General features: G+C 46.6%; 1 protein-coding gene and 1 long non-coding RNA gene across 3 annotated transcripts in view; one reads left to right on the forward strand and one right to left on the reverse strand.

Annotated features, from left to right (window-relative positions):
• Window positions 1-10,913, reverse strand: part of CREB3L1 (cAMP responsive element binding protein 3 like 1) — a 61,462-nt gene extending 50,549 nt beyond the window's left edge. Inside the window, exon 1 of one of the 2 annotated variants that reach the window (XM_039538848.1) lies at window positions 10,019-10,548. In XM_039538848.1, the coding sequence (XP_039394782.1) occupies window positions 10,019-10,126 (108 nt within the window). In that variant the 5' untranslated portion in view covers window positions 10,127-10,548. Of the gene's footprint in view, window positions 1-10,018; window positions 10,549-10,758 lie in introns of those variants that run through there. The other variant, XM_039538849.1, reaches the window with a different exon arrangement.
• A 3,490-nt stretch (window positions 10,914-14,403) lies between these two features.
• Window positions 14,404-21,578, forward strand: LOC120402946. Its single transcript, XR_005597380.1, has 3 exons — window positions 14,404-14,623; window positions 19,101-19,241; window positions 21,368-21,578. It is a non-coding gene; the product is annotated as an uncharacterized LOC120402946 (long non-coding RNA).
• The last annotated feature ends 891 nt before the right edge of the window (window positions 21,579-22,469 follow it).

Genomic DNA, 22,469 nt, shown 5'->3' on the forward strand with positions numbered 1-22,469 from the left:
TCCTGAGAGTCACCAGCTTGCTTCTTGCTTGCATATATATACCTACCCCTGGAAATTTCCACTACTTGCATCCGACGAAGTGGGTATTCACCCACAAAAGCTCATGCTGCAAAACATCTGTTAGTCTATAAGGTGCCACAGGATTCTTTGCTGCTTTTACAGATCCAGACTAACACAGCTACCCCTCTGATACTCAGCTCTCTTCCATCACACAAGCCTAAAACAAATCATATATAGTTTCTATACCATTCACCCAATGAATATCAAAGTGCATATAAACAAAAAAAATGTGTATAGGAGTCACTTCACCCACCAGTGCTGCCACCTCTGGGGTAGGAAGCAGCTGCTGTTTAACTGCACACAAAAAACGACATATTATTATTAATATTAATAGTAAATAACATGTACAAACATTATCAAAAAATTAGATCAGTGAGCAAAGAAGAATATTGTGTTTAATTGAAACTGCAGTGGGAGTTTAGGTTGGTGCAATATAATTACCCGAGATTGAATTTGGCCTGGAGACCAGGACTAATAACCCTGACTCCTATAAAAAGTGCCATGGGATCTTTAATTGCAATAGGTATTCAGAATCTCCATTCTACCTCTGATCGAAAAGATGGTGCCTCTACTGCTTGGGAACTAACCCAGTGCTATCTCTCAAGGAAGGATGGCTACTAGTGAGTCCTCATCACCACTTCTTGCAGTGCCTGGGTTTTCCTAGATAGTCTGCTATCCAAGGAATGACTAGATATGACTCTTCTTAGCTTATAAGAACTGAGATCACAGTTGGCAATGAGCTTTCCTCCCATCAGCTATCTGTTCCTCAACATCAACACAACAGCAAACGGCATAATCAGGGTGATTTTTTTAGTTCCATCTTGGTTCCTGAAGTGGACTTTCCAATAGTAGAGTCAGCTAGTGGGCCTGAGTTGTTGCAATCCAAGTAGTGTGGGCAGAATGCACAGATTTTAATAATTGGAATAATCTATTTTCTAAGTTGTACCAAAATAAATAAATCTTGAGAAGAATTACAATCACCTTTACACCAAAACACAGTCTTCACCACCTGGCTGTGAGGGGAAACCTGTCATGTTGTTACCCTGGGACCAACTTCATAGATGAAATTAAATTCCCTCATCTCCATTGGTATTATAAGGATTCCCTACATACAAAGAGATGGTTTGGAAACATGAAGTGATCACGTGGAGCCCAGAGTTATACCCTTCTCAGAGACAACACATGATTCATAGGGGAAGATTTATAGCCAAAGATGGACTGTTATTATAAAGTCACTCTCCCCAGGACTCCACTTTAAGAGCCTGTTTGGGAGAGAAATCCATTCATTATTCCTTTTTCCACTCGCTGAAACCAAGCTGCTACTAGAAATGGATCCTCTTCCAGTCTTTCAGAATACAACCAAGATACACCATGGTAAATAGATATTGTAACCAACCTAGTGTCTGTGTATAACACCACAATACCCTATGGGTATTTAGAACCCACTCACTATTCATGAGCATGTCATCTATCTATTTGAATCCCTCCATTAGCTCTCCCTTCTCTATCGCTTCAAACATAAGCTGCTTGTATTCACCGCCAAGGGCCTTCACAGTCAATCCCCACCCTACCTACCTTCTCTCATTCACTATCAAGTGTTGACACATACCTCTGGTAGGTCCATAATGCCAGCCTCTACTGCTCACTTGTTAAATTGTCAGACAAGCACCTTGGGGCTTTCATCATGCTGTCCACATGCTTCAGACTCTACCTTATTATCCACCTTCAAATCCCTCCTCAAAACTTTCCTTTGCTGTGACACCCACATAAAATTTGACAATAGCTGTTATTGTGCAGAGACCTTCATGCGACAATACTGGGCTGTATTGTTTACTAGGACTCCTCTATTGGTCCGTCTGTATCCATGTTGTCTTTTGACGGATAGTTAGATTATAATTTCCCTGGAACAGGGACTGTATTTTTGCTCTGTGTTTGTACAGCACCTAGCACAATGGGGGCCTGGTCCATGCCCGGGGCTCCTAGGTACTATGGTAATACAAATAAATAAAATAATAATAATTCAGGTGTCCTAACATGCCTGAGAACCTGAAGGTGTCTCCTACCCATGAGCACCATTAAACTCTGAAATTCCCCCAAGGATAATCAAGTATCCTGACCTATCAACTATCTGTAAAAATGCTGGTTGGGTATTTTCTTACCCACCAGATAGTATTCCCCCAGCATCCCCTCTCCCCACCACCAAAAACAAAACAGCAATCTGAGGTTGCACCAAAGACCAGCCTTCAGGTGTATTTAGCACCAAGGCCAGAGCCTGAGGGGGAAAACCCCAAGCACCATGACAATGGAAGCTGAGAATCAAAAAGGAAAATAGGCATTTGAAGCATGTGATTTACTTCCTTCCTTTGGGTATGTGGTGTGTGTAGTGAAGACCAGCACCAGTGGCTTATCTTGCTATTTAGCAACCAGGCTTTCATCTACTGGAGAAAGGAAGGGGCCAAGAATCCCTCACATATGTTTCTCAGAAGATGAGTCATCCTTTGAATCTAAGTGAATCAAGCCATGTTCCTAGCAGGACTCTTGGGGGTGGGGGTAAAATTAGTTGATTTACAATCTGGGAGGTTTTCCATATTCTGATGCTCTCACCTGATCTATTACAGCAAGGTCCTCCTGCCTCCACCAAAACTGCCAGCAGCACTGACTGCTGGGCATGTCTCAGGAGACAGCAATTTTCTGACAGATCTGTCCAAAGTGCATTTCTAGGTACAGTAATTTAGACACCTTCCCCAACATCTGCAGAGCTACTATCTTGCAGTTTCTGATTCACAATTGCTGCTGCTGACGTGCTCTTCTGGATCGGCCTGTGTAACCAATGACTTCAGCACACATGTTACAGGAAGCTTCCACCCTTTGCTCGTTGCTTAATATATTTACTTTGCAAACGTTTTCACATAATCCCTTCCTGTTTCTCCCCACTCAGATGCACGTTTATGTCTCTCTCTTTTATTCCTCTTTCTGATGTCTAGCTCTCTGCAAACATGGCCCAAGGCCCTCTCTTCTTGTCTGCCTCTGAACAGCAGCAGTCAGGCACTACCATAACCATTAACTGTGGCATGCCACCATGATTACAGGGATCTCCTCAGGACATGAGGATGGTGGCTGGGATGAGATTGTCCAGCTGATCCCAACCCACATGCCAGAAGTTGTCTAGTAGGAGAGTATGCTGTTTCCAGGATGACGTTTCTCAAGTGTTCCTGACAAAGAGTTCTTAGTTTCCTTCAGAATGTGTTAGGTATACACAACCCTCCACCACTCAACAGATGATGAGACCTTCTAAAGCAGGGGTAGGCAACCTATGGCACGGGTGCCGAAGGCGGCACGCGAGCTGATTTTCAGTGGCACTCACAGTGCCTGGGTCCTGGCCACTGGTCCGGGAGGCTCTGCATGTTATTTAATTTTAAATGAAGCTTCTTAAACATTTTAAAAACCTTATTTACTTTACATACAACAATAGTTTAGTTATATATTATCGACTTATAGAAAGAGACCTTCTAAAAACATTAAAATGTATTACTGGCACGCGAAACCTTAAACGAGAGTGAATGAATGAGGACTTGGCACACCACTTCTGAAAGGTTGCCGACCCCTGTTCTAAAGAAAGGTCATATCTCCCCACTGCCAAAAAATAAATGTTGATTTTCAGTTTAAGGCTACAAAGTGACATTGTTGTAGGCTCAGGAGGTACCTTATGCCACAAAGGAGAATGATAGTCCAGTGGTTAGACTGCTAGTCTGTAAAGTCTAAGGTCTTTTTCTGCAGCCACATTAGGACAGCAGCAGCCATGAGCTACAAGGCAGAAAGTCACATCCTCACATTCCATCTAAAGTGCATTAAAACAATGAAATATTGTGCTGTTAAGAAGGTGCTCCTGTCCTAATAGTACCCACCATCACCAGATAAAGAAACAGATCTTTAAACATCTTAAGAAAACTTTGTTTGATGGCATTCTGTCGGGCAAGGAATCACTTATTAAGAGTTGTGATTGTGAAATCTATACTTCTCTATTGTTTTGCCTTCATGGTCCTGTAGCAGGGTGGTCCCCTGCTCCTGCTGAAAGGCTTGAAACAGCCCAGGAGAGGGCTGTGGCTGGGGCAAGAAGCCTGGGCTGATTGGGAAAAGTAGGCTCAGCTGTGGCCATGCCCCAATCAGGCCCAGCTGGCCCCTATAAGAGGCAGTAAGCCAGAGGCCCAGAGAGTGTCTCTCTGCCTGTAGAGGGAGAAGGGTCTGGCTGCAGGGAGCGAGAGACAAAGCACCTGAGTGGAGCAGGGCTGGGGACAGGCTGAGGAGCTCCAGCCTGGAAAGCCCCAGGCTGTGGCCTAACATTGGGCTAAAAGGTACTGGGGGTTGCAGAGGACAGCCCAGGGATAGGCCAAGGCAGGTCCAAACCCAACCTTGCCAGTGATGAGTAGGCTGATACTGCAGTCTGCCCCAGGGCATGGGACTAGATGATGACTGTCAGTAGCCTTATACTGAGGCAAGGTGGGAATAGTGGGTGGGGGTTCCCTGGGGAGGGGAGACCCTAAGACTGAGGGGTTACTGCCAGGGTTCAGCACCCCAGGTAAAAGGGCACTGGGGTCCAGGGAGGGACATGGGGCCAGAGGACAGGTGGATCATTGGCCTGCAGAGGGTGCTCTGGAGCTGGAATGAGCTAATTCCTGAAAGTCACCAGCAGGAGGTGCTGCAGGGGTGAGTCCGCTCCTCTATAGGTCCCTACTTTATTGTTTATCTGTGTGGTTTCTGTCTGATTCTTCGATTGTTTCAGTCACATAACTAATTTTGCAAGATCTAAATCAACTAAGGGGATGGGATACGATTAGTTAAAGGATTGTTTTGCAATATGTTAGGATTGGTCAAAGAATTATTTTGCAGTACTTTAGTTTAAAATGATTGGTTAAGGTATAGCTAAGCAGGACTCAAGTTTCACTACATAAATTGGGGTTCAAAAGGAAGTTCTTTTGCAGTACTTTAGTTTAAAATGATTGGTTAAGGTATAGCTAAGCAGGACTCAAGTTTCACTACATAAATTGGGGTTCAAAAGGAAGCTGCCAGACTCAACACCCTGCCAATCATATCAGGCAGAAGCTGGAGGAGCTCCAGATAACCTGATCCTGACTGGCCACCAGGAAAACTTTGTTTGCCTTATTGGCAGTGGTGAGCACTGTCTGCTTAGCATATGCATTCTGTTTTGGTAACTGTTAACAAATAGAGGTTAAGAATATTACTGGGTAAGGCACTTTCACTGATAAAAGGCCCCCAAAACCCTCAGAAGAATACGCCCTGAGTCCTAGGAACCGAGTATGGGTGGCCGTGAGTCCTAGGAAATAGGTATTGGTGGATGCCTTTCACCTGGAGCCCTAGGAACTGGGAAAGGGTGGGGATGCCTAAATTAACTTGGTTACCCCTTGAGCCCACAAAAGAGTAAAGGTGGGGTGCCCTAGAAAGTGTGGGTAACAAGCCCAGAATTTGCAAGACCTGGGTGCAATTCCCTATATGGCCGTAGTCTTCCTGAGTGACCATGGGCAAGTCAGTTAGCCTCTCTCTGCCACTCACCCCATCTGTAAAATGGGAACAATAGCATTTCCCTACCTCATAGAGGTATTGTGAGGATAAATACATTAAAGATTGTGCGATACTCAGACTACAGTAACTGGGGCCATATAAATATCTTTGAAAATATCAACAGTGGAGAAGTGTCTTTACTTTCTTCCTTTTGATTTCTGATCATAAGGAACTGTACTATTGTGTTCCATTGAGGGCTGCCAATGCTGGGTTAACTGCCCTATTCCACTGATGCTTCTCAGACGTCTCTGGATCAGCTGCAAGGGAATGTCCAAGAAGAGGAGCTGGCGGAACAAAGTGACTGAGCCAAAGGAAAATCTGGGAACGTTTTTTTATTAAAATGCATTCCTTCCACCAAAGTGTCTCCATATCTACTACATCTCCACTGGGGTCACAGAACTATTTCTTGACAAGCCCAATTCTAAGCAGGATAAAGATCATATATTTTTATTGACCTGCCCAATGCTAAGCAGAGCCTGGGAAAGGCTCAGATGCTGTGCCCAGCTTGGAAACTTGGAGACAGCCTCCAGGGAAGAGGGGCTGTGCTCTGTGTAAGACTTGGGTAGAAGAGATTTTGTTGTATGTTAATAACAAGACAACAAGAAGAGGTGATGTTATTGGACACAAGCTTTGGTGGAGTTATTGAGGAGCCTGAGTGAAAGGGAAACTGAGGTAGCCAGCAGGAGGCTGGTGTGTGGATGCACTATCAAAGTCTGTCTGCATATGGGTAGACAATGGAAGCCTCAATAATCAAACACAAGTTTTAATGAGTGGCAACCAAGGAAGCTGAAACATGAATACAGTGTGGCTGGAGACAAGGAACCTGAGGTGTGAACAGACTGGATTTTTAGCATGTGGGTGCAGATACAGAGTATGTCTGCTCTGCAATTGAGGTGTGTGATTGCAGCATGAGTAAACACACCCATGCTATCTTTAGTCTTGCAAGCTTGGGTACCAACAGCAATATGGGCTGCAATGTGGGCTATACAAGCCTGCCCAAGTCCCTGGGTACTTACTCGGAAGTGAGTCCATGCTGAAATCCATGCCGCTGCAGTGTCACTACTATTGGTACCCAAACTAGCTAGATTAAAACTAGCTCTGGTATGTGTACATATTCTGCAATCACACCTCTGATTGCAGCCTAGTCGTACCCACACAGTGAGAGAGACCAAAGGAAATTGCAGGGGAGCATGGAATATTGGGACAGTTGCTTCTGCCAATACACTGGCTTGGCTTGGCTGTTCCATGCTGCCCCTCAGATTCTGTATTCTAACTGACACAAGGCAGCCCTTTAAAAACAAATGCTTACTGGGTGCATGCTTCCTGAAGGGGGAGAAGTATCACCGGAAGTCTGAACACACTGAAGAGCACAGAGTGAGAAATGGGGTGCTGGAGCCTGAAGGCCCAGTCTCAGAATCATAGAGCTGAGAAGCTTGATACTGAGGAGGGCTGAGAGAGAGTGAGAGCTCCCTCAGCCATTGCTCTGTTAAAACAAGGAGTGAGTACATGTATTCTGACAAGAATAATGAAAAATGCCAAAGCCTGGTGTGGACAGTGCAGAATTCAGAAAGGTTATTGCAATGAGCAAACATCACATGAAGGATTAACTTTATTAATAAACAGTCATTGCCAGTGAAAACACTGAACAAACTCCTCTGTGTTCAAAAGCAGTAAGTGACCTAGAAAGCTGAAGGAGAATCTGTTTTTGCTGTCATTAGTAATATACTCATCTTGATGAACAAAAGGAGCATTTTCCATAGACACCTTTCCCCTTGGAGTTCACTCATCCAAGCACTGATTAAACCCAGCCCTGTTTATGCTTTTTAAACTAGATATCAGTCAGACTCCAACCAATAACACTGTTCTCTTTCAAGCATCCCTTTTCAATCACATTAATTTATTAATTCCAAGATGCACTTAGACCTATGATCCCATTATTTCAGCTTGTAACATCCTTAAATAAAGGAGTTATAAACTACTGCTTAAGTGACAAGACGATTAACTAAGGAAGGTTACTGTTTCAGGAAGAGGTTGATGGTGAACACAATATCCTAACAGTGTCCAACCTCTTTAGAGGAAACTACATTTGCTGAACAATACATGGAAGGGTCTCCATGTTGAACCTCGTCGTACTCTGAAGTGAAATCGTTGATGGTTTTAAGAATTATCATGCAACCATAGCGCTTTGATTTTAAGTGCAATACACTGGAAAGCGATTATGTAAAAATAAGACCTCCTTACTTTACAGACCCCTTCCCATCATTATCACAGTAAGATTTGCTGGATTTACTAAAGTTCATCTTTACTCCTTTTTTTGGCTGTTATCCCTGCAGAGCCACTACACAGAGGGTGAATTGGATTACAGTACATTCAGGCTCCGGTATCATCAACAGATTTGTTATCTGAATTAAGATTACAAAATCTTTATAGTTGATCATGCACAAGAACAAAGAGTCTCAGATCCCCAGGGGAGTCTGTGGTGCGAAAGAAAAAAAAGCTTTTACTTGTCAACTGAGTGCAATAAATCTAGAGTCACTGAGAAATAATGCACATGGAGACCTTTCATGCCAGTTTTGCAGTCACCGTTAGAGCAGAAATGGGAATTTAATCAGTCAGGAAAGTAACATACTGAATATGGTCAGTACACATTTTTAAATATAGTGTCATGGCAGGTATCACAGGGTGGTGTTGGTATGTACAGTCTTCCAAGTTATTTTGCTTAGGCCTTGTCTAATTTATACAACTCCCCTTGTGCGGATCCAGTTATAGAGACATAAGAATGCATATAATGGTACAGATTATTTTTATATAAGAATAACCTAATTTGCTGTAAGGCACTTTTATACTAATATAACTACATCCATACTAGGGCTTTTACCAGTATTACTATTTCTGGAAAAATAATCATACCCATGACTGAAATAGTTACACCAGTCAAACTTTCAAAAGTATGTAGACCAGGCCTTAGGGTGTGAGCAAATGTTCAGTCTTCAGAAGACCTGCTGTGTGTGTTAGTTTTGCCATGCAAAGGTTCTCAGTAGGGGGAGCAGTGCAAGGAGTAGAAGATTTTGCTCTCTCCTATGGGTATGTCTACAATGCAATTAGAAGTGTGACTTCAGCACATGTAAACATAGTGGTGCTAGATTTGATCTAATTAGCTGAACTAATGTACAGTGAAGTTGCAGCAGTACAGGCTAGCCACTTGAATGTGTCACCAGAGTCCTGGGAGGGGTTGTACAGCCCTTGCTGCTGGGATTCACTGCTACTGACTGAGCTAGCTAGAGCAAAGCTAGCTCAGACATGTCTACATGTTCTGCCATCACCCACTGACTGTCATGTAGACATACCCTTTGCCTCAAGAATTTACTCCAATCAGAGACAGAGGTGCACCCTTGAAGGGGGGGGGACTTGGGGTGAGATTATTGAAAGAAGGGATTAGCTGCATGCTGCTTGTGACCATCTCTGCTCCAGGACTGATGTATGTGTAAATAAAACAAGTTATACTTAGAATATACCCAAATTCTGTCTCACTGATTTATCCTCCACTGGGAAGGTGACCTGAAAAGCCCCAGAAGTCCTCTACTGCTTGGCAGAGGGACAGCAATATTCATACTAGTTCAAAGCTAAATTTGCTCACAAACACAAAACTCTCACTCCTCATTTGGAACAACATCCTAGTTTGAAGTTTTAAAATGGACCAACTGTACATGTGAGTGCACAAAGTCTGGACAATTTTCTTAAAGGTGAATACACTGTTTTTACACACTGGGAATCAGCTGAATAGATCCCGCACCCCCCCCCCCTTAAGTCACAACTGTGTTAGCCAAGCAACAGATGTTTCACCCCCCAAATGTCATTTTACAAAAAGCTGTTAGCAAGGGAAAGTAGAGGTTTCCAACAGAAGGGCCTGCTGCCCCCTAACTTTAGTGTCTCCAGTACCGTTAGAGTGGGAAGAGTTAGTTAAGCAACGGAACAAAGTGCCAGGACCCGCTGCGGAATTCCCATTAGACGTGGTTTAAAAAACTGGCGACAGTCTTGCCGAAGGGGAGGCTGATCCCTAGAGGAGGTCGCAGGAGTGTCTGCCTGTGTGTGTGTGTCTGCCTGTGTGCGGGGGGGGGGGTACAGCTGTAGGGGACTCTCAGTGAGAGGGGTCTCAGGCCGGCTGAGCTTTGCAGGGCCATGGGGAGCACTGGCCTTGGGGCGCTCAGTGCTGGAGCCAGGTTCAGGGAAACGGGCGCTGCGCTGCCCAGGCTCACGCTTCCCTGCCCGGCGGACAGGCGGGAATTCCCCGAGCAGCGGCACGACTAGGCGCCCTTTGGAGGGGAGCCCGGGGCACCCCAGGACGAGCCCAAGCGGCCCCCGCCCACCCCGGCTCCCTTACCACATTGCTGAGGAAATCCGCTTCGTTCAGGTCGCCCAGGTCCAGGAAGCCGGAGCCGCCCCCGGGGAAGAGGCGCTCGGAGGGGAAGGGCTCCAGGATACTGTCCATGGTGCCGGGCAGCGCCCCGCCGGAGCAGGGTTAGGTGAGGGGCAGAGCCGCCTTCCCGCCAGCGCGGCGGGCCGGATCCCGGGCGTCCCTCTGCCGATCCGAGGCTCGGGGTTACTCCAGCGCTGCCCGGCGCAGCCGATGGCAGGGCCCCGGGCCCCCACGGGGCATGGCTCCTCCTCCCACGGGACGGCTGCAATCCATAGGGCACGGGGGCAGAGGGGCTCCCCGGGGCGGCGGGGGCAGCCGGGGGCCCCGCGGCGGCTGAGGACCGGGGCCCGGGTGCCGCGCCTGGGGCTGGGCAGGATCCGAACCCCGCGGGAGCGTGCGGGGGCCCGGGCTGCCGCCCGGGGCTGTGCAGGAGGCAGGAGGGGCGGTGTTCTCCTCCGGGACTCCCCTCTGCCCAGCTGTCACTTTCACACTCCGCAGAGAATCCCCAGGCTCAGCCGCCTGGCCGGCCTGAACATCACGCCCCCCAGCTCATGAATATTAACGAGGGCGCGAGGCATAACTACCCTCCTGGAACAGCCTCTTAAGGAAGCTCTGGTGCAATGCATTGCTCCTCCCTTGCTCTTGCACTGACAGCTCAGGAGAATGGACGCAACCCAGAGCCCAGGGCAGGGAACAGAACTCACGGCAGATCTGAACAGTCATCGGGCCTCATGCAGCTCCGGGGCAGCCACAGACAGAAGAGACAATGTGGGGAGATGTAAGAGGGAGAATGCTGTGAAAGACCATTACAGGCAGGGGTGACAGGCCAGGGCTAGTCGCTCAGCATTTTGCAGCTGCCAATTGTGCATGTGTGTCCCCTGCACATTCTAGAATTTCTCCTGGAGAACCCGATGACTCTTACAAGAATTGACATGGAATTCTTGATGACCACATGTGATCAGAACCATAGTCTTCTATATCATACCAAAGTCAACCTCTGCAGCACTGCGCTCAGTACTCCCTGGGAATCATAGAAAGTCAGGGTTGGAAGGGACCTCAGGAGGTCATCTAGTCCAACCTCCTGGCTCAAAGCAGGGCCAATCCCCAGACAGATTTTTGCCCCAGATCCCTAAATGGCCCCCTCAAGGACTGAACTCACAACCCTGGGTTTAGCACTGAGCTATCCCTCCCCCACACTGAGTTTCACCACTTGCTGCAGTACAATGTTCCCTACCATTGTAGGGCGTTGGTACACTACTGACTTAGAAGAAAGAGTACCACCTAGTGAATTTCCAGCACCCTATGTTCTAGGTATTCTCTTCAGTACCTAGAACAGGGGTGGCCAAACTTACTGACTCTCTGAGCTGCATGCGACAATCTTCAGAAGTTCAAGAGTGGGGGCTCACCTGTTGGGGCTTCGGCCCTGTGGTAGGTGCCTGCCAGGGCTCTGAGCTTCAGCCCTGCTCCTGCTGAAGCCCCAAGCCCCAGCAGGCACCTTAACTGTAAAAGAGCTGCATGTGGCTCATGAGCCATGGTTTGGCTACCTTTGACCTAGAACATATGAAGATGATTTCCTGGGATGAAGTAAATTGATTAAGAGGCCCTGCATCTGAGGACCATAATTTCAATTTTGTTGCCAAATTCTTTAGTGGTTATTGATTTTCAATTAATTACCAATTTAAAGAGCTGGGGGACTGTTGGGTCCTAGGCCCAGAATCAAGTACAACAGAAGCAAAGTTATCAAGGTCAATATGGAAGAGAGGAAGGTGATCAGGAACAGTCAACATGCATTCACCAAGGGCAAGTCATGCCTGACCAACCTGATTGCCTTCTATAATGAGATAACTGGCTATGTGGATAAGGGGAAAGCAGTGGTTGAGAAGTATGGATTGGATGAATGGACTATAAGGTGGATAGAAAGCTGGCTAGATCGTCGGGCTCAATGGGTAGTGATCAACGGCTCACTGTCTAGTTGGCAGCCGGTATCAAGCAGAGTGCCGCAGGGGTCGTTCCTGGGGCCAGTTTTGTTCAACATCTTCATTAATGATCTGGATGATGGGACGGATTGCACCCTTAGCAAGTTCGCAGATGACACTAAGTTGGGGGGAGAGGTAGATATGCTGGAGGGTAGGGATAGGGTCCAGAGTGACCTAGACAAATTGGAGGATTGGGCCAAAAGAAACCTGATGAGGTTCAGCAAGGACAAGTGAAGAGTCCTGCACTTAGGATGGAAGAATCCCATGCACTGCTACAGGCTGGGGACCGACTGGCTAAGCAGCAGTTCTGCAGAAAAGGACCTGGTGATTACAGTGGACGAGAAGCTGGATATGAGTCAATAGTGTATCCTTGCCAAGAAGGCTAACAGCATATTGGGCTGCATTAGTAGGCGAATTGCCCAGCAGATTGAGGGAAGTGATTATTCCCCTCTATTCGGCACTGGTGAGGCCACATCTGCAGTATTGTATCCAGTTTTGGACCCCCCACTACAGAAAGAATGGACAGATTTGAGAGAGTCCAGCGGAGGGCAATGGAAATGATTAGGGGGCTGGGACACATGACTTATGATGTGAGGCTGAGGAAATTGGGTTTATTTAGTCTGCAGAAGAGAAGGGTGAGGGGGGATTTGATAGCAGCCTTTAACTACCTGAAGTGGGGTTCCAAAGAGGATGGGAATAGGCTGTTCTCAGTGGTGGCAAATGACAGAACAAAGAGCAATGGTCTCAAGGTGCGGGGAGGGAGGTCTAGGTTTGATATTAGGAAAAACTATTTCACAAGGAGAGTGGTGAAGCACTGGAATGGGTTACCTAGGGAGGTGGTGGAATCTCCATCCTTAGAGGTTTTTAAGGCCCAGCTTGACAAAGCCCTGTCTGGGATGATTGAGTTGCGGTTGGTCCTGCTTTGAGCAGGGGGTTGGACTAGATGACCTCCTGAAGTCTCTTCCAACTCATATCTTCTATGATTCTATATCTGGGGGGGAACCCAGTGTGCACAATGATGAAACCTACACTGAGGGCAAAGCAAACCTTTAACCACTTCTGTTAGCACAATTAGCAAAGACACACACACTTCGAACATGTAAAAAGAAAGCAAAAATACATTATTAAAGCAGTCTCTTGTACCATTCCTCATACATAGTCACATCTTTCCTTGGGGATCTGATGGTAAGAGACAAAGATCCTGCTTTGTCTCTGACATGCCAAACGAATCTCCCTTTTACATGGTGGTCTGGCCTATTATAGGGGCTAAGGGCTCTCATGAATACTCATACAAATACTCAGCCTCCTTTCTCCATATTTAACCTCCTCACCCTAATTATGTTGGGGTATCCCTAGCTGAAAGATTAATATATATTAATGATTTCAACTAATTATCATATACCTCAATTAATTGCCAAGGCAAGTCCATGGTTAAGCATCAGCCAACATTTTATCCTAAAATATTCAAGCCTAGTATCAGCTCAGTGTTCATGTGGTTACTTGGTATCATTTTGTTCTGACCCTCCCCTGCCCCCAAGTACAATGTTCCCAATTCCCCAAAACTGAGGGTCACTGTTGGGCCACTTATCTGTGCTAAAGGTCGTAGGCCATAAAGTTTTAAGTCAACTGCTTAAGCTAATGCCTTACAGGATTCAGGCCTGTAAGTTCCTTGTGTTACAGCTGAGTAAAGTAAAATGCTGAAGCTAGCTCTATGGATACAGTTTGATGAACTGAAAAAGAAACCTTTCCTTTAGCAGGTTCAGTGTCATCACTGGCTTCTGCAGACAGAAATCCAGTGACTGTATCAGTAGGTACTGAAGTATCCTTGGGGAGGAAAGCCAAATAGAAGATACGTCTTTAGAGAGTTAAATTTTTGAGGGTAAAATGAAATATGTAAGTGGATCTTACTGCCAATTACCCTCAGCAAAAGACAGTGCAGGTGGGCCTGTTTGCAGCAGCCCATCTTGCAGTTCTTTAATTAAAGATTCAGGCACCATTTAAGAGCTTCAGGAAGATTATATGGCTTCAAATAAATAGGATTTATCCCTGTCCTTTCTGATCTTCACGCCAATGAACACTCAGGAAAACCTCTTAGAATAATCCTGTCGAAGAAGCGCTGGTATCTCTCCATCCCTATCCTCATGGCTCAGCCAGAGTAGCCTGAGGAATCCTGACTTCCACAAAGGCTCTCCCTTTATCAATGTCTGTATAGTGAGGCGGCCTGGCTCCCAGCCGCCCCAGAGAGGGGCGAGTCCTTATGGACGCCAAAGTGGGCGGAGTCACTGGAGCCTGCACCCGCCCCCCAGAGGTCAAGGCGCAGGGCAGGAAGTATAAAAGCCCAGCCCCAGGGCTCAGAAGCTGCCTGGCCGCTGGAGAGGCCAAACGCTGATGCCCTAGCTCCCGCTGGGGAGACTCCTGCCACCGACCCAAGGACTGGCCATACCTGCAGAGACTAGACGCTGACCAGACGCTGGAAGAGCCCCTAAGCTGGCCGGTACAAAGGGACCCTGAGGAGCTGCCCAGTTTACCCCTCGCTCAGTATTCCGAGGAGCCCATGGTGTGGGACGCTGTGGAAGATGCCGCCGAGATAGAGGTACCGGTAGAGGGGGAGGTCGGAAGTAGCCCGGGGGCAGACGACCCTAGTCTGGCTGCAGCACACCCAGAGCCAATGTCAGTGTGTTGTGGCCAGGATCCCCACTGACACAGCAGCAGGCTGCCTGCCGCTGTTAGGACCCTGGGCTGGGACGCAGAGGAGCGGGTGGGCCTGCGTCCCCCCTGCCACCCCACTCACGGGTGGCAGTCTCCCCCTCGCCCCGGCGCTCAGGCCCAGGAGCCTGGGCTTGAACTGCTAACTGTTTGCTCAGCCCCTGCCTGAGGGTCTGAGCCCTGAACTGTGGTTTGCTGCCCCGCCCTGACCTAGGGCCTGGGCTTCCAATATGAGACTATTGGCTCAACCCCTGCCTGAGGGCCTGAGCTCCTGGCTGTTCCCTGCCCCACCAGGCTCATTCACCAGTGCACTGGACTCGTGTAGTGAGGCGACCTGACTCCCAGCCACCCCAGAGAGGGGCGAACCCCAACAGCGGACGCTTACAGTCAGGGAAACAAATTCTGCAGAGAGAATCAAGGTACCAGAAACCTGGCTGGTGACTTCCAATGACAAGAGTAACTTAAAAAGGCCAAACTCACCAGAAGGGGATATACACTTTGGTGACACCTGGAAGGCCTGAGTTTGCGTCAGACTTCGAGATTCCATCCACAACTGAAGCTTCATATGCACACTCTTTTCTTGATTCTACCCAGGTCTCAGGGCTAATGCTACAGCGCTAGAGACTGACCTGAGGCTGCCCCTCACATTAGCCCCCACATGCAAACCCTCTGCACGCATAGTGTAAACTAGGGCCTCAGGCCACTTAAATTAAATTTGCTCTCACTTTACCAATCCCTTTCTGCTGTCCATGAGGTGTAAAGCGGCTTTAGTGTAAATGGGAATCATAGACACAGACCAGCCAGCAGAGAGTTGGGCCATGGTTCCAGAGACTCTCAGCTAGCCACTCACATCAGGGACGGATGGTATTTGGGACTAATTGTTTAACATGGGAGGAACCTTGCAATGTCCACAGTGATGCACTTCTTACCCACTGCAAGGAGACACTGGGAACAAAACAAGAACCTTACACTCCCTGAGCCCATAGGCCCTGGTAACAGAACCATCTCAGAGCCAGCTCTCTATTGGGGGATGGAGGGCTGGACATCAATGGCCCCAATTAGGGGGGGGCAGGGGAGGGCAGAAGCCCCCGTCCCCCCCCCCCCCCCCCCCGAGTTTCATACAGGAAGAGTGCCAGCTCCCAGGTGGAGCTCTTAACTACGCACAGCATTAGTGTAGAATGTGAGTTCTGCAGAGGAGAGGTGCCCCTGCGGCAGGGAGTCACTATTTTATTTACAAAGAGAGGCAGGGTGATAAGATAAAAAAGGGCTGGTGATTAAATTAAGGATATGGAAGTTTAGCCTGTAAAAGAGGAATCCCTCTGTGAAGTGTTGTTTTAGAGAGAACATGGGGGGTGGGGGAATTGAGAAAGGAATTACGGTAATAAAAAATACAGCAAAGCACTGAGCCTAGGTTACATACAGAAAAGGGGGCGATTTGGAGGCATAGGTGAAAAGAAGAGGTCAAACCCAGGGAAGGGCTAGCAGTGTATACAGAAGATCCCATTCTACCTGTGGTACTTATGTGGCCCCATCGCTAGGGTATCTGAGACTGCGCATCACAATGTCTAACCTATTTCTCCTCACAGCCCCTTGGCGAGGTAGAGCGGCAGGGCCGCCCAGAGGGGGGGGGCAAGAGGGGCAATTTGCCCCAGGCCCCGAGCCCCACAGGGGCCCCCACGAGAGTTTTTCGGGGGCCCTGGAGCGGGGTCCCTCACTCGCTCCAGGGGCCCCGGAAAAGTCTTGCGGGGCCGGGCGCAGGAGCTTCTTCGCTCCCGGTCTTCGCCGGCGGGGGGTCCTTCCGCTCCGGGGCGGAAGGACCCCCCCGCTGGCGAATTACCGCTGAAGATGGAGCGGGACCCGCCACCGAACTGCAGCCCGGTCTTCGGCGGTAATTCGGCAGCAGGGGGCCCTTCCCTTCCGGGACCCGCCGCCGAAGTGCCCCGAAGACCCGCGGCGGGGGCCCCCCTCCACCGAATTACTGCCGAAGACCGGGCTGCACTTCGGTGGCGGGTCCCGCTTCGGCGGTAATTCGGCGGCGGGGGGGGCCCCGCCGCGGGTGTTCGGGGCACTTCGGCGGCGGGTCCTGGAACAGAAGGGCCCCCCGCCGCCGAAGACCCCGGGCCCCCGGAATCCTCTGGGCGGCCCTGTAGAGCGGTGCTGTTATCCCCATTGTACCAATGGGGTACAAGGCACACACAGACTAAAGGCCAGATTTTCAAAGGTATTCAGGCACCTAGTGAGATTTTCAAATGCACTTAGAAGGTTTGGTGCTTTGTAAACCCCACTAGATATCTAGCTGCATCTTTGGGAGCCTAGAAACCTTTGAAATTCTATCCATAAAGCATTGGCCTGGGGCCAGACAGGAAGTCCATGGAGGTGGGGAATAGAACCCAGGTATTTCAGAGGTAGCTCCTTATCCAGCAGACCAGTCATTCTCTCTCTGTTGCATGCTGCAAAAAAAGAGGACTCTGATAGATTGGAGCAAACCAAGGCAGCCAGTTCTCTAAGACTCCAGCAAACAGTCCCAGGATGGATGTCATGGTTGACAGCATGAAAAGCAGCACAGAGGTTAGAAGAGTTAGGAATAAGAGTCAGATTAGAGGAGACCACTTAATTCCCAAGGGGTGGCAGGTTCTGCACCATGCTGGGGTGTACAGCAATGGCTACTGTGCAATTTTACATTTTAACTGACAACCATTTTGTTTAGTCATTTTTTGTTCTGAGTTTGAGAAAAAGGAAGGAATGAGAAAGTGTCATAAGTATCAGATGTGTTTATAACTCAAATTCTTAGGGTGTCAGCTGTATTCAGGCAAATTCCAGAACAAAGAACAGAAACTGCATCCACAGAGCCCATAAAGTTGACGATTATTGTCATAATTTGCATTATTCACTGGGCACCATGTGTTCTCAGCACTGTTCAGAATATACCAGGAAATCCAGTCCCTGAGCCAATGCATATAAGATGTGTAACTCTGGATAAGATGGCTCAGATATTTAAGTATGAAGTGTATAGTTATTTACCACACGTTATCACATGGTCAATGTGATGTTTATATCTATGAGTGGAGGCACTGATGGCAATAGAAGTTTTACTTGATTAAGGACTAGAAGATTTGACCCTCCAACTTTCTTTCTAAAGGAAGAGCTGTCCAGAGCTCCTGTGCCTGGTTATTTTCCTTTCCTGCCTTCAGTGGCCCTGATATACCTCAGAAGTGTCAATTTTTTTCTCAACTTTAAAATATAGAATTTTCTTGGTGTTTGGTTTTAAATATTCTCCTGTGAGAACTGCAACTCTATCACTGAAGTGTGTTTAAGAGCCTTCTGGAAAGTAACTAGCCTTTAAACAGAAGTGTAAGCAGTGTTGCCAACTCTAGTGATTTTGTCATGAGTCTCATGATCATTGTTTTCCTTAAAGCCCCAGCTCCTGGAGCCAAGTGGATATGTGATGATTTCAACCTTCAGTCTTAGAGAAAAATTAAGTTTCTAGCCCTCATGGCTGTGGAGAAAGCTTCAAAATGTGACCCAAGTGCACCCTAAAGGCTCAAAAAGCTGAAGGCAAATAAAAAGAAGCCCAAATCTGTTATTTTTACATAAATCTCATGATTTTAACGCCAATCTCAAGATTTTTGGTGAGCCTGATTCATGATTTTTGAACATTTGGGATTGGCAATATTTTAAAATGACTTGAAAGTGTCAGCTTCACTCCTGTTTGTTAGTTTCTAGTCTATTAACACCTCTAGAGCCCCAGGCAGCTGCAGTATAACCTCATGGCGCCTTGCTCTAGTAGGATGTTTCCAAAGTTAAATGATCTATTCCAAGCTTGGTAAACTGCAAAAAAGTGATAGAAAGTAATCTAGATTTTTCTACAATTGTTTCAGTTGTTGTATACAAGATTTAGTAACAAAGAATATACATTAAAATTTTAAACCTAACCAGTGTTATTTAAGTGACTTGACACAAGATGTGAGAACATGTTAGTATTAGAGCTGAGTGGGTCTTAATATTTATAAAATCTTCTTTTTCATATATAGGAATTAGATAAAGTGCTCCTGTCAGCTAATTTCTAAGTTATCTGCAAAAAAAGCCTGGAGTTTTCAGGTGCCTAAGTAGCCCTTGGAATCACAGTTAAAGTTGCCCCCCACCCTCCACCAAAATCTTAAATGGTGCCCCTGCTGGACATGGACCAGTATAGCTACATTACACTTTGATGAAAGAGCCCCTTCTTGATGGTGTTAGAGGTCTGCTCATGCAGTGCCTATCTTGCCAGGTATACTGGAGAAACACACTGATTGGTGCTTAGTTCACTCTGCCAGCATCTAGGCAGAGGAAATGGCTTGTCACTGGACTGCTCCTCATTCTTTTAGGCAGCCCCAGAAGTGCTGAGGAAATAGATGGGTCAGTCTTCTGGGAGCAAGTGGGTGCCCCTGTGAAGAAGGTGAGAGGAGCCATAGAGAAACTCCTACCACTGCGAGAGGAGAGAAGATATTTCCAGCTTCCTCAGGAAGGTAAGAGTGGAGCCCTTTTCTCCTAGCTTTCTAGGCAGAGGACTCTCTTCCCCCTACCCTTTCCTCTAAGGATTAGGGTTGTTCAGGGGATAATGTGCAAAAGTGGAACTGGGGATGGTGGTGGTAGCAGAACGGAGAGCTGAAACAGCAGTAAGTGCTAGGGTCAGAACTGAGATGCATTGGTAGAACTATAATAGGGGAAGCTTGCACAGTACCTGTCCTCACTAGCCTAATACTTAGGGCCCTACCCACATTCATGGTCCATTTTGGTCAATTTCATGGTCATAGGATTTTAAAAATTGTAAATTTCATTATTTCAGCTATTTAAATCTGAAATTTCACAGTGTTGTAATTTTAGAGGTCCTGACCCAAAAAGGAGTTGGAGAGGGGGGTCACAAGGTTGGGGGGAGGTTGCGGTACTGCTACCCTTATTTCTGCACTGCTGCTGGCAGCAGTGCTGCCTTCAGAACTGGGCAGCTGGGGAGTTGGCAGCTGCTGGCTGGATTCCCAGCTCTGAAGGCAGAGACACCACCAGCAGCATCACAGAAGTACAAATGCCATGGTATGATTGCCACCCTTACTTCTATGCTGCTGACTGCAGAGCTTGGCCCTCAGTCAGCAGCCACCACTCTCTGGCCACCCAGCTCTGAAGGCAGCAGTGCAGAAGTAAAGAGTGGCATGGCATGGTATTGCCACTCTTTACTTCTGTGCTGCTGCTAGTGGGCCAACAGCTCCAGCCACCCAGCTCTGAAGGCAGCACAGAAGTAAGGGTGGCAATACCATGACCCCCTAAAATAACTTTGTGGGCCCCCCAACTCCCTTTTAGGTCAAGACCCCCAATTTGAGAAATGCTGGTCTCCTCTGTGAAATCTGCATATTATAGGGTAAAAGCACACAATAGACCAGATTTCATGGTCGGTGATGTGATTTTCATGGCTGTGAATTTGGTAGGGCCCTACTAATATTAGTTTCACTTTTGTAAGCACTAAAATTCACCCCATTAATTTTTTAAAAAATTACTTTGAATTACATAAAGCCTCCCTGATTTAGTGTCTCACCCAAGTTAACTTAAGGAAATCTCCTTTCAGGATCTGAGCTCTGATCACCCTTTACACACAATAGGGGAGGATGTGAGGTAAAGCTAGTGTTTGCATTAACTAGGTAGGTGTGTTTTCAGAAAAGGTCAAGCAAAGTAAACCAACTTGTTTGTCTGAATTGCAAAGGAAAAACACTTTGGCACTTTCAAACAGGGACTTCTCCATCCTGGAGATTAAAAATATCTCAGAAAACGAAGTCTGCCAGCTCAAAGATCCTGCTTTGTATTTACACTTTTTTTCTAAAACATAAATGTTCTAAGCTCATATTCTCCTGTTGACAGTACTGTATATAAACATGTGATGAATGATCATATTGAACCTTCCTCACTAGTGCTTGTGCTGTGACATCACTATGCTATATCCAGGAGAGAGCTACCATAGCCACAACCATAGGGTTTTGAAAAGGTCACATAACATCCTTCTCACTTTGACCTCAGTGGATGCAGGCTACAGCCCAATGTAAATGTTGCCATTGACTTCAACGGGTGTGCACAATCAAACTCTTTGTGCCCAATGAGGGAGGTATTTCTGCAACCCAAGTTCAACCCAGGAGTTTTGTATTATACAGAAAGACATAAACAAGATAATTGGGGGTGACGGAAGATGTCACATGGTAACATGAGACTGTCTAGGTCACAGTGCTCAGAGCTCCCAAGCATTATATTCAACTTACCCCTTTATACTTAGCCTATTCTGCCACACCATGGTCCAGGAAGGCTGACTCTTTATAGGGTCATAGACCAATTAAAAAAAAGTCCACACAAAATGCCATATTTCTGCAATATCTCATACCCAGACAAAGGTAAAGACAACACAGTCCTATATGGATAATTTCAGATAAAATGGCAGAAATCTCCCTTTATGGAAACCTATGCAATTAAAGGAAATTAAACCAATAGGGGATCTATTGATAGACGTTACTCTAAAAACCTATGGAATTTAACAGAGAATGGTCTCCTTTCTCTAGGTTTATGGAAACATCCTATTGAATGCTATAGATGGGTTTTAATTTTCTATTTAATTCCATAGCACAGAACCTACCTTCCCCAGAGGACATTTTATTCAAGATGCCACCTGTTTATAAGCTGTGATGATGAAGAATTTTGACAAATGTACATTTTCCTTTGACTCCCTGGCTCTCCTTCTTGGAGGGTCTGAAGACAGAAACATCACCTGTTTCTTTGCTTATTGGAATTAGCAAAGGGTTCTTCATAATAAAAAGGATCCTAATGTTTCTGGATTTCTCTACATCTGTGATTGAAAAACACAGTTGTCCTGATTCTCCCTTGGCTTACATGATAATGTAGTGTAATTGATACCTGTAGAAAGGGGGAATAAAATAATCCCAGCATGGTAGCATTTTACACCCATTCACTCTACACAGGTGTACATGATGACTCAAGATGCATGACAGTGGAGAGTTAGTCTCAGTGACTTTAAATTTGTATACAGGAATCTAGACCATTTTAGAAACATCTTTTCCACTTTACATCCTACAAAACAGAAACTGTTTCTCCAGGACGGAGGTAAGGTGTCCAGTAGTCCTATAGAGGTGGAGCGTTTTTTGAGGAATATGGGGTGAATTGCAGATAACATTGATTTCATGTTTCTCTCTGTATATACTGCTTTAATATAGAAGGGACTGTTTGGGCTGGAGTCCCCATTCTTTTTAAGCCTAGATCGCCAGTTTTATGATGATTCATGCAGTTAGAACTGTTTGTGGGGGATTCAGGATGGTTAGACTGGCTTTTTGGGATTGCCACCATATCATGGAGTTTTGGCTTCAAGCATGGCTGAAAATATCACTTGACCTGTTTAGTTATCCAGCTTGGATGTTCATATAAACTGAGCTGCTAGCTTCTGTTACACATTTTCTTCATAGCCTATAAGGTTCTACTGAGTCTATTGGATGCAAACTTCAGTGTGTCCTTTGGATTTGATATTTCTTGCTCTTTCTGCTTTTGTTCCTCCCCCTTTATTTTCTGGCTTATTATTTATTATTTGTCGAATGATGACAGTTTGCTCACAGCAATGCAGAACATAAAGGCAGACAAGACAGTCCCTGTTCTGTGGGGTTTATGATCTAAGGACCCACTTTTATCCTCTCTTATACACAGGGCTATCTCTAGCC

This window comes from Mauremys reevesii, linkage group 4 (assembly GCF_016161935.1).
Source record: "Mauremys reevesii isolate NIE-2019 linkage group 4, ASM1616193v1, whole genome shotgun sequence".
Taxonomy (NCBI): Eukaryota; Metazoa; Chordata; order Testudines; family Geoemydidae; genus Mauremys; species Mauremys reevesii.